At 35.1% G+C, this 12,026-nt stretch overlaps 1 protein-coding gene across 1 annotated transcript in view; it reads right to left on the reverse strand.

Moving 5' to 3' along the window:
* LOC150107421 (transcription initiation factor TFIID subunit 1-like) overlaps positions 1-12,026 on the reverse strand; it is a 688,572-nt gene that overhangs the window by 221,437 nt on the left and 455,109 nt on the right. The window contains exon 24 of the mRNA XM_090391849.1: positions 9,336-9,485. Coding sequence (XP_090247975.1) covers positions 9,336-9,485 — 150 coding nt within the window. The remainder of the gene's footprint in view (positions 1-9,335; positions 9,486-12,026) is intronic.

Raw genomic sequence — 12,026 nt, forward strand, 5'->3', positions numbered from 1 at the left:
TTCTGCCACTGATGCCATCTGTTCAGGCTCCTAATTTTTCTAACTCTCATTTCTGTGATCTCTAATCTCTGATCAAGTGCTTTATTTCTCACCCAACTCGCTGATCCTTAACTGAAAACAGGTTTCAACACCATCTTGTATACTGTTTAGTTTAGTGTTTTGGCTAATTTCTCTCTTATTCCATATAAATTGATTCAACTGGCTACCCACTATACCAGCTTGCTTATTCTGTTGTCTATTTCTATATTTAATTTACCCTCTTCACTAAAAACTGTACCTGAATAGCTGAAATATTTTATCTGTTCTATAGGCTCCATTCAGAATGCAGCTGGAGTTTTCTATGTTCCTGACTATTTTCATAGTTTTAGTCTTTTTATTGCTGATTTTCATGATAAATTTGCTACAGCTGTTATTCGGTTTAGTTAGAGAATCCTGGAGACTTGCACTTGATGTGTTTTAGAGTACAACATCATCTTCATAAAGTAAAGCGCTCAGTTTGAGATCTCCAACTCTAATGTGATAAATATAGATGATGAATAAGAGTGGAGATATGTACATCCTTGTCTTACACCCAATTTTACATCAAACCATCTTGCTGTATTTCCTTCAATTGAAACTGTTGACTTACAACTTAAATACAGACTATGTATTGCTCTGGATAATGGATAATTTACCCCAATTATCTGTAATGTTTTGAAAAGCTTTTCCCTGGGCATCTTGTCATATGCCTTTTCCAGATCTACAAAACTTTAGTACAGATCCTTGTCATATTCCCATGATTTCTCAACTTTCTGTCATAAAGTGAAAATCTGATCTTCATAACCTCTATTTGGCCTGGGAAAGTCTTTCTCAGCTTCTTTTAAAGTATGCTTGCATAAATCTTACCTGGAACACTTAAAAACAAATGACACTAATTTTCACATCATTTTTTCATAGATGAAAACTATTAAAGCTCTACTGCAATCATTTGAATTTGATCTTCTGCCCAGGCCCTCTGAAGGCCCAGTACAAAACTTTTATATCTTCATACTTAAGCATTTCAGGTCGAATATCTACTTTTTTCTCTTTAAGACAAACAGCTGAGACATCATGAGAATATAATAAGTGTCAGCATTTAACTTTTGTAAATTTTTTAAAAGAATATGACAAGAGAAAACACTAAAATAATATGGTGTAAATGGAAAATTATACAGGATAATATACAATTTGCATTTAAGTTTTAAATCAGAACTGAAAGTAGATTGGATGGTTTGATGTAAAATCAGGTGAAAGATAAGGATACACATTATCTACACTACAATTTGTCATCTATAAGGGGGGACCGGAAACTAATCAATTTTTTGAACTACATTTTTAATATAAATTTTATTAAAGAACAAATTAACATTTTTCAATTTTATAATCACCATCGTTAATTATAACCTTATTCCAACGATCTACTAAGTTTAGAATTCCTTTTTTGAAAATTGTTTTTTCTTTGGAGACAAAAACTGATATCAAACTCCTTTGGACATCATCTTGCAAAAGGAAGGTTTTATTTCTTATGCTGTGTTCTAAGGACCTGAATAAGTGATAGTCACTAGGTGGCAATATCTGGCGAATATGGAGGATGCGATAGAAGTTCTCATCCTAATTGCCTAATTTTTTCTTGAGTCATTCTTGCAGAATGTGGTTTTGCATTATCTTGCTGCAAAATTATCCCTTTTCGGTTGACAAGCACAGGACGTTTGATTAACAATGCTTGATGTAGTCGCTCTAATTGTTCACAGTAGATGGCTGCTGTGATAGTCTTACCTTGTTTCATGAGTTCGTAATGAATAATTCCATGAATATTCCACCAAATGCACAACAGAACCTTTTGTGGATGAAATTCATCTTTAGGTGTTGGAACTGGAGTTTGATTTGGATTTTGTTTTTTGCATTTATTATTCTTACACCGTAACCATTTTTCGTCACTAGTTACGACTCGTTCCAAAAAAGGGTCATTTTGTTGTCTGGTCAATAACGAATTGTAAATCGCCTGTCTCTGTGCTTTATTGTTTTCTGACAGCTCATGCGGTACCCATACACCCTGTTTAAGAACCTTGCCACTCTTATGTAAGTGCTCTTGGACAGTTGACCATGATGAATTAAGTTTCTCTGCTAATTCTTGTATGGTTTGTTTTGGATCTGATTCAACGAGAGTCTTAAGAGCATTATCATCTAGAGTAAGAGGTCTTCCAGATCGAGGACGATCAGAGAGATCCAAATTTTTTTCTGCAAATCTCCTAAACCATCGCTGTCATTTGTTAACCTTCAATACGTCTCCATTAGTTGAGCAAATGATTTTGGTAGCCTCGGTAGCATTCTTTCTTTCCTTGGCGAAACAAAAACAGCATACAATGATGTAAATGGTGCTCTTCAACTTTAAAGTCTGCCATATTAAAAAAATAATTAAAAAAAAAAAAACAAAGATTTTTTTAAATAGAAAAGTAATGCTAATATTTAATAAAAATCAAATTTAATAATTTATGCGTTATTTAAGAAAAAACAATCGCCTAAACATGATCTATTAAAAATAATCGATTACTTTCCGGTCCCCCTTATACATGGATCACATTATGAAGGAAAGTGATGTTAAACTTGATATCATAATTAGAGATGTTAATTTCAGCTCTATTTTATGCAGATGATACTGCACTCTTAAATTAATCCAGTACAAGTCTATGCAAGATTGAATCCTTAACTAAATTGAATAACTGCTGTAACAAATTTGGCAAGGAAATCAGCAATAAAAAGACTGACTGTGAACACAGATTTTCAGCATTAAAGACAGCTGCATCCTGAATACCCTACGTAACAAACATTTCAACTATGTGGGCACAATTTTTAGTAAAGATAGCAAATTAAATGTGGAAGTAGACAATAGAATAAGCAAATAAGTGAATTTCTACATTTATGTCTTATTATGCTTGGAAAAATGTTGGTAGCCAGCTCAGTGGGTGTTGCTCCATTGAACTGCCTCTCAACATTCACCCAAAAATGACATTAGTCAACATTCATACATAATTCAACTGCTAACATATGAAACCAACTTCTCATCTTCTTTCTTCATTTCGTCTACCTCTGTTCTTTGGAACAGGCTTCTCGTTACTGTTTTTTCCAATGAATACATCGTCCAGATTTTCAAATAATGCATACATGGATCCTCGCTTTTGTAATCACTTCCCCACAGGATTTTTGGCTACAAGCTAAAAATTTTTTCAAATGTCCCAGAGCAAGAGACCAACCAGCAAGGCACACTTAACTACAGCTAGAGTGTTGCTCTGAGTGTAGCAATGCTGAGGGCTTTGGTATCCTAAATATAGGAAGTGGGTCTTTGTTAGTGGGAAGGGGGGAAAACTATACTCATATCAGTTCCCATTTAATTTCTTGTACATTTTTCACTTCATATAAAATAAAAAACAGCAACAAAAACACTTACTACAGTGACTGTCTTATCTTTTTTGCACAATGTTCATTTTTTAATGTTTTCCCTCCCCTCTTTTCAAACACCCTGTTTGACCTAAATATGGAATACAACACTGGCAGTTTATTTCATATAAATCCAGATGTTTGCATCAAACAGGTGGGGGCTTTAGGGATAGAAGGGCCACTATTTTTAGATGAATCATTTGAATGTTGTTTTAATATCCTAAATTTTTCACATTTCTGAAAGCTTTACTGATGCCACTCCTACAGGTGACCAAGTAACTGGGTTCACACAATCCAGTAACATTCACAATATTGGAAAAGCAATTTTGGAAACAATGAAAAATTCTATTTGCCATTTCAGCCATTCCAAGAGAGAGAGAGAGAGAGAGAGGTAATATCATTAATCAATCTAAGCAGTTCATTCAGCAAACTCAGCAGCATTATTAACTATCAGCAGTTTCCATGGTGTTTTTTTTTTTTTTTAATTCAGTACCAATTAATAAACTATTCCAAAATTTTAATGTTTAATTTCTATACCTCATTTTTTGCCTGTGCCACTTCATGCCTTTTACTAATTACTTGCAAATAATAATAAAAAGCTAATCATCATCATCAAATTGTTGCCATGTACCCACAACGGGTGGTACAGGATATGATAGTACTACATGAAAAAATTATATCATTACTAACTTCCTATCTATAATTTTCCTCCAAATCAGTCTGTTACTTGTCAAGACTCCAACATTATCAGATCTTATATTTCTATCGTCTAAGGCACTTTGTACCGTATCAATCCACCTATATCTTGGTCTACCACTGGGTCGCTTTTGCTGCCACCCTGGCAGAGAACACTTGTTTTGCTAATCTTTCCTCGCCCATTTTGTTTAGGTGACCATACCACCTGAGATTAGCTCTGCTAACGCATTCCTGGATGCTGACAATGTCAAGTTCTTTCCTAATATCCTCATTTTTAATATCATATTGCCATTGATGCCATCTGTTCACGCCTATAATCTTTCTCAGGACTCTCATATCTGCAGCCACTAGTCTTTGGTCAAGTGTTTTACTTCTGACCCAGCTCTCAGATCCATAAGTTAAAACTGGTTTGAACACTGTCTTGTATACATCTAATTTAGCGTTCTGACTAATTTCTCTTTTATTCCATATGAATTTATTCAATTGACTTCCCACCATACCAGCTTTGTTGATTCTGATGTCTATTTCTATATTTAATTTACCATCTTCAGTAAAAATCGTGCCTAAGTAGCTGAAATATTTTACTTATTCCACAGGTTCTCCATTCACAACACATTTGACATTTTCAATGATTCTGCCTATTTTCATTGTCTTTGTCTTTTAGTGCTCACCTTCATACCATATCTATTACAACAGCTATTCAATTTAGTCAGAGAATCTTGCAGACTTGTAGCGGATTTATTTAGAAGTATAACATCATCCGCATAAAGCAAAGAGCTGACATTAACATCTGCAATTTTGATATCATGTTTAATACCACTTTCCTTCATAATGTGATCCATATAGATAATGAATAACAGAGGGGAGAATGTACATCCTTGTCTCACACCAGATTTAACATTAAACCATCTTCCTGTACTTCCTTCAATTCTAACTGCTGACTTACAACTCAAATAAAGACTAAGTATTGCTTGATATAATGTCCCATTGACACCATATAACTGCAGCGTATTGAATAGCTTCTCTCTTGGCACCTTGTCATATGCCTTTTCCAGATCTACAAAACTTAAATACAGATCTTTGTTATATTCCCATGCTTTCTCGACTATTTGTCGTAAAGTGAAGATTTGATCCTGACAGCCTCTATTTGGCCTGAATCCAGCTTGTTCTTCACCAAGCTTTTCTTCCACAATTCTTCTCAACCGTTTCTCAAGTATACTTGCATAGATCTTGCCAGGAACACTCAGTAGGGAAATACCTCTGTAATTCTCACATTCAGTTTTATTTCCCTTTTTATATATGGGTACTATACATAAAAAGAGGGACCAATTCCTGATGATTGGAGTAGAGCTCCAATCATCAGGAATTCGTCCCTTTGTCCAGGCTTTCTGAGCTATGCAGTGCAGCCACTGTAAGACTCTTATACCACCATATTTCAGCATTTCTGATAGAATATCATCTACTCCAGCTGCCTTTCCACATTGAAGCCTTTGATGACTTTTTCTACTTCAAGTATGGATATGTATTCCTGACTGCATGCCTGGTCAGTGTTTTTTACCACTGTGCTGTCATCACTGCTTGTTTCATTTAGCAGTTTTTCAAAGTAATTCCTCCATACTTCAAGGATATCTTTTTCTCCTGTTTTCATGTCACCTTTATCATCTCTAACTCCATTTACAGCACTCTATCCTCCATTCCTAAGCTTCTTCAACAACCTCCAGAATATTTTGCCACCTTCGTGATATTTATTTTCTATATTCTTGCCAAAGTCCTCCCATGACTTTGGTTTAGCTAGTTTTACACACTGTTTAGCTTTCTTACATTTGTCTCTGTATTCTGTAAGAGTAAAGGCTGACTTATTTGCCAGGAACTTTTGATATGCTTTCTTCTTTTCCTTCACTGCCTCTTTAACTTCCTGTGTCCACCAGGGAGTTCTGATTTTTTTATCCTTGCAGACAACCTCACCACATGCCTCTCCAGCAGAATCAATCAATGTTTTCTTCACAGTTTGCCACTGAATCTCCAAAGTTTGATTCCTGTTCTCAAATTCTTTCATTTTTTCTTCAATAATCTTTATGTATTTTAGTCTATAGTTCACATCTGAGAGCTGCTCAACTTTTATTCGCTTTAAAACTTTCGTACATGTTATTCTTTTCAATATGAAATTCAATTTTATCCTGCTCAAGACTAAATAGCGATCACTTCCAATTTCAAATCCTCTGTGCACTCTGGTGTCCTGCACCAGGGAGAAAACATCACTATCAACGATAACATAGTCAATGAGACTTTTCTTATTCCTAGCCTCTTCTCTCCATGTGAATTTGTGCACATTTTTATGTTGGAACATGGCGTTAGTAATAACCAGTCCATGTCCCGAGCAGAAATCCAACAGATATTTGCCATTGTTATTAGCTTTGCTCTTTTCTCCAAATTTTCCCAAAATATTTTTGTATGTCTCACAATCATTTCCTACTCTGCTATTTAGATCCCCAACAAGGACTAACTTTTCCTTTTTCATTGTGTCAGTTGCTTTTTCTAAAAATTCCTCCACTTCTACCATAGTAGAACCCTCTGTGGGACCATAGGTACAAATAAGTCTCATTGTCCAGTTCCCCATTCTCATATTTGCCCACATTACTCTACTTGAGACTGACTGCCATTCAAGAAGATTAGCCTCGTATTTTGTGTTGAATACTATGGCTACTCCTTCTTTTCCTTGATTGTCATTGCCTGAATATAACATTTTGTATTTATTGCTCAGAAAGATCTCACCAGTTTTTGTCTTTTTTGTTTCAATCACCCCTATTATGTCGATCTGGTACTTATCTAATTCCTCAGCTAGCTCCATTTCTTTGCCATTCAGGCTTGTTATGTTGATAGTACCGATCTTTAACTCTGGTGATGTTGAGTTGGGGTTTGTTTTCAGATTTGTTCCAGTAGCTGACTTTTCGCTGTTCGCCCTGGTTCCCTGGTGAAAACAACTGGGGGGGGGGGGCTTGTTTAACCGGGCGATGCCCCAGCCGGCATGAAATTTTGTCATGTTGTACCATCATTTTTTATTTTGGCTTCACCAATAAGAATACCATTTGGTCGGCTAAATCCCAAATTGCCAGCCCATCCTCGTTTGTTCAGTATCCAAGTAGATAACCAACAGCGTCCACCACGAGAAGGTGAGGATTGAACATAGGGTCAGAAGCCCTGGTCGGTTCACCGCATTGCTTTTAAAGGCTATGTGGAGGTCTCCTCTCAGTTATACAGCTTTGACCCTTAAGCATCCCATAAAAAGATAAGTATATACCTATATTTAGTAGGGATTTCCTCCTATCACGAGCCAACCTATGGTATAGTGCAAAAAAAAAAAAAAAAAGGTACTGAACTTCAAGCCCCCCCCCCCCCCACACACACACACACAAAAACGCTATGAGATATGCCATTCGATTGCATGCACATTCATAGAAGAGCACGTGTAGAGTCTACACCATTACATTCAGCTGTAGCAGTGGTGTTGACATTGGAAGAAAAGATGTTTACTGTAGAGCATTATTTTCATTCATGCAGATTTGGTACAGCAAATGGTCCAAACCTACAACATGTTTGTGAGCAGTTTGTTCATAATTTCAGTAAGCACCCCAGGCAACAGTGTCATCAGTGCCTTAATTGAGAGGTTTCGACATACTGGGAGTGTATGAAGATCCGTCCCTCCTCCATAGTGTCTGGTTTTTGGATGAAGCACATTTCCATCTAAGTCAGTCATGTAAACAGATGAACCTACAGGTTTCTTGGTTTCTCGAGACCTGAATTTGTCCAAAAGAAACCTCTTCACAGTGAGAAAGTCAGTGAGAAACTCACTGCACACAGTGTGCAGTTTCTAGCCATGGCATAATTGAGCCCTACTTCATTAAAAAGGGTGGTGAAATTGTGACCTTGAATAGCAAATGTTATATCAAGAATGTGTTAGTTCTGTTCACCCAGGATTTGCATAGGATGTATCATGCAAAAAAACATTCCATTTCATGTACAGGTATTCCAACAGGACAGAGCAACCTGTCACATGCCACATCATTCTAGAGCCTATTTATCAGTAGTAGCAAGGCTTATACATTGGTCATACATAACTGGTAATTAGTTTACGGAATTAACAACGCATATAAAGTATATTAATTAAAGATAACTTTAATAAATAATTTCTATATTTCGGCAACTTCACGCTGACATCTTGAGGAACATAAAGATATGGTATGTGTGCACGCAGGCACTAACAAAAAGCAAATGAGGAAGAAAGCAAGAAACTAATATTGTTCCTAAAGTCCTGATGGTGCCCTCTGGTGGGCTAATTTGGTTGTCTTAAACTACCCCAAATTTGGGAGACCTACATTTTGAGAACTTCAGCCCAACTGCCAAAACAACCAAATTAGCCCACCAGAGGGCACCATTAGGACTTTAGGAACAATATTAGTTTCTTGCTTTCTTCCTCATTTGCTTTTGTTAGTGCCTGCGTGCACATACCATATCTTTATGTTCCTGAAGATGGCAGCGTGACGTTGCCGAAATATAGAAGTTATTTATTAAAGTTATCTTTAATTAATATACTTTATATGCGTTGTTAATTCCGTAAACTAATTACCAGTTACCTATTTATCAGAGCACTTCCCCAGGAGGCTCATTTCGAGATAAACAGATTTTCTATACCCTTTGTGTTCTCCTTGTCTCACATCACTTGATGCCTTCATTTGGATATGTTGAAAGAATGGGTATTCCACCATGACCCACATTCAAACCTGGATGAACTAGGGGATAAAATTATATGATCCAGCAGATGTGCCAAACCCTTGTTCTCCAAAATGACAGAGAACCTTCACATGCACTAAGAAACCTGTCTTGAAAGATAATGTGTCCATTCCTAATCTACCATTGTTGATGCTTTATTCGACCAAGATTCCACTGATAGTTGTAGATGTACATATCATCATGTGTAAACATGTATTTCTTTGTTAATAAACCAGTTACTCCATAACTTATATCGCTGTAGTTATTCAGTACTGTTTTTTTTTCTGTTATACCTATAAGTCAATCCACACACACAAACACACTCAAAATAAATGAGTCAATATTTGTGTGAAAAAATAAATAAATAATAATTCAAATTTTATTAGAAACCATAAACATTATGAAATAAAAATACACACCTTGGATTGCTGTGGTTTGTTTGGAACTCGAACATATGAAAAACCTTCTCCACATCCTGTAGGATCAGCTGCCCCACCTAACTGAAGCAAACACTTCCCCTTCATTGCAGAAATAAAGGCCCGAGTAGTATTCCATGGTGCAGTTTTTACCTTAAACAGAAATTATGCTACGATAATGACACACATTACTGCAATGCTTAAACCAGTGAATTATAAGTGAAATTGCATTCTTACCTATCTAATGTTATTGATGTGCTTAATCTGTCTATTTTGCAAGTTATAAAAGTGAATTGTTAAAATGAATCACTCTGATCTTGGGAGATATTTATCTTGCATTTGTTTTACTATCAATAGGAAATATTTACTAAACAAAAGGCTCAAACCAATAAAAGATCATGCTGTCATTCTTAACCAGACTGAAAACCTTTATTTTGTGTAATTTCACACTTGCGAATAATAGTTTCCCAGTACTTAGATGCACCAAATTTTCTATTATAACTCATTATGACCAAGTATGGTTCATATATATGTTTCGAAAGAACAGAAATTGTATTTTTGTATTCAAATTTCTATAGCTATTGCATTGATTCATGTCAGTTTTTGGAACAAACTGCATGTAACTGGAATGAAAATGAATAATTTAACTGAATTACTTATATGGCAATGTTTCATCATCTCAAAACAGCATTATCAAATGCACTTTAAAAACACATTCTCAGAGAAAGCTAAGAATGAAAGCCTACAGCAGCAAAATAAAAAATTAGTCTGTTAGCTAATATTACAAGTTGCTAACTGAAATTATATTCAAATTATTTTTTTATCTGCATATATTAAGGCTGTATGGATCACCTAAGTCCACAAACCTGGAGTCCTTTGCATCTCACAGTGGATACCATAAATTGTCCCACCTACAAACTTGCTAAACATGACATCTGAACTCAACATCATGGCAGGACATCATCTTACATAAAAACTTCACATGCATTTCAAACCACCATACAGATCCTTTAAATACAGGAAAATGATTGCTTGGTGAGCTCCCTTTTCACAAGTGTTCCATCAAGTAATACATTGGAGTTCTTTCCAAAAATTTTCCTTTTTACACACTGCCATATGTCATATTTTAGCTGGAACAACAAGGTAAAAAATATTATAAAAATGCCATAGCCACACCATAAACATAAATTAGTGGAATATTAGAAAAAATAGAACACAGCATAAATACAATATTAAGGTAAGAATGATGGATTAACAATCAAACCTCCTGCAAAAATTAAAAAGCATGCTTAGCTCATCCAAAGATCCCTTCATTACGTTGCCCACCTGAGGGTTCATAAAATCTAGTGTGCCTGCAACTTACCCTACATACAGGAAACAGGACACACAATTCCCATACAAAAAGACAAACACAAACATAACCTTCGCAATGGTTAAACAGGCCTTTCCAACCATGCAGTTCCAAACATGTAACAGAATTAACTGGAAAGGCACCTAGTTCCTACACTATGCCAAAACCTGGTTTAAAAGAAAATTCAAAGGAAATTGTGAGATGTTCATTCATCATCCTAATCTCAACAAGAATGGTGGATTAACAATTCTAAGAGTCTGGAAGACTCATCTGCAGCCCATATAGCAATCAGAAGAACATGATGGTAGAACTCTAACACAAAAAAACCTAAGGATAACAAGACTGTAGAGGTGCATTTGATGTAGTTCCACTTTTAATAATTTATCAATCATCTGTTATGTTATTTTATTATACTTTTTATTATATATAAATTATTTTTAGTCAAAATTTTCTGATAAAATCACGATTCTCCTAAAAATGTTTAAAATAGGAAGAAAAAGCTAAGCTATTTATGGTGATGGAACAACCATTTGTTATTTACAGAATTACAGAGTTGTCTTCACTACTAAACAACAAAATTTACTAAAACATAGAACCACAATAACTCAAATCAACATGTTACTATGACATAAAATAGTTCAACTGCCAGTCAGGACGTGACACCTGTTATACTAGTGCCACCATTTGTTCTATTAAGTTTCACTTAATAGAATCAAATACTATTGAGATTGCAATATTCATATACCTGAGTATCTACTTTCTAACACAAAGAAAAAACACAAACATACAAGAAATAACAAAAATACTACTACTGAAATATTCTTGCATGCAATACAATCTAAAGATACTCTTGACATCAAAAAGTTTTTCATTATTGATTTCCAGGAGAATGAATGCAAATGAAATTTTCTGCTATAATCACTAAAACACCCTATTTACTATTCTACCCCTTGTGGCTATTAAATAGAATAAATTACTCCCATGTACTCTCAAAACCAGTCCAATTCCTGAATGCTCTCAAACCAACCAAACTCCTTCTAAGATGTTTTAAAAAAACTTTTACATATCACCTTTAATCATGTCTTTTGTCAAGTCCTCACCATCATTACCTTCAAAACTTTGACACAGATATGTTAATTAATATCCTTCATTTAAAATCCTATTAAATTTAACCTTTAAAGCTAGTCATTACAATGGGTCTGCTCCGTTGCCATAAATAGCTTAGCCTTTTTCTTTCTTATTCAGGCTAAATAGTTAACAAAGCAGTTATACTAAAGCATACTTAAATGTATTGTCATGTACCTTGAGTCTGTGATTGTGTGAGTGTATTCCTAATGATCCTT

Source organism: Typopeltis vanoorti, chromosome 4, assembly GCF_054136105.1.
Source record: "Typopeltis vanoorti isolate ZY-2024b chromosome 4, IOZ_Tvanoo_1.0, whole genome shotgun sequence".
NCBI classification, from domain to species: Eukaryota; Metazoa; Arthropoda; class Arachnida; order Uropygi; family Thelyphonidae; genus Typopeltis; species Typopeltis vanoorti.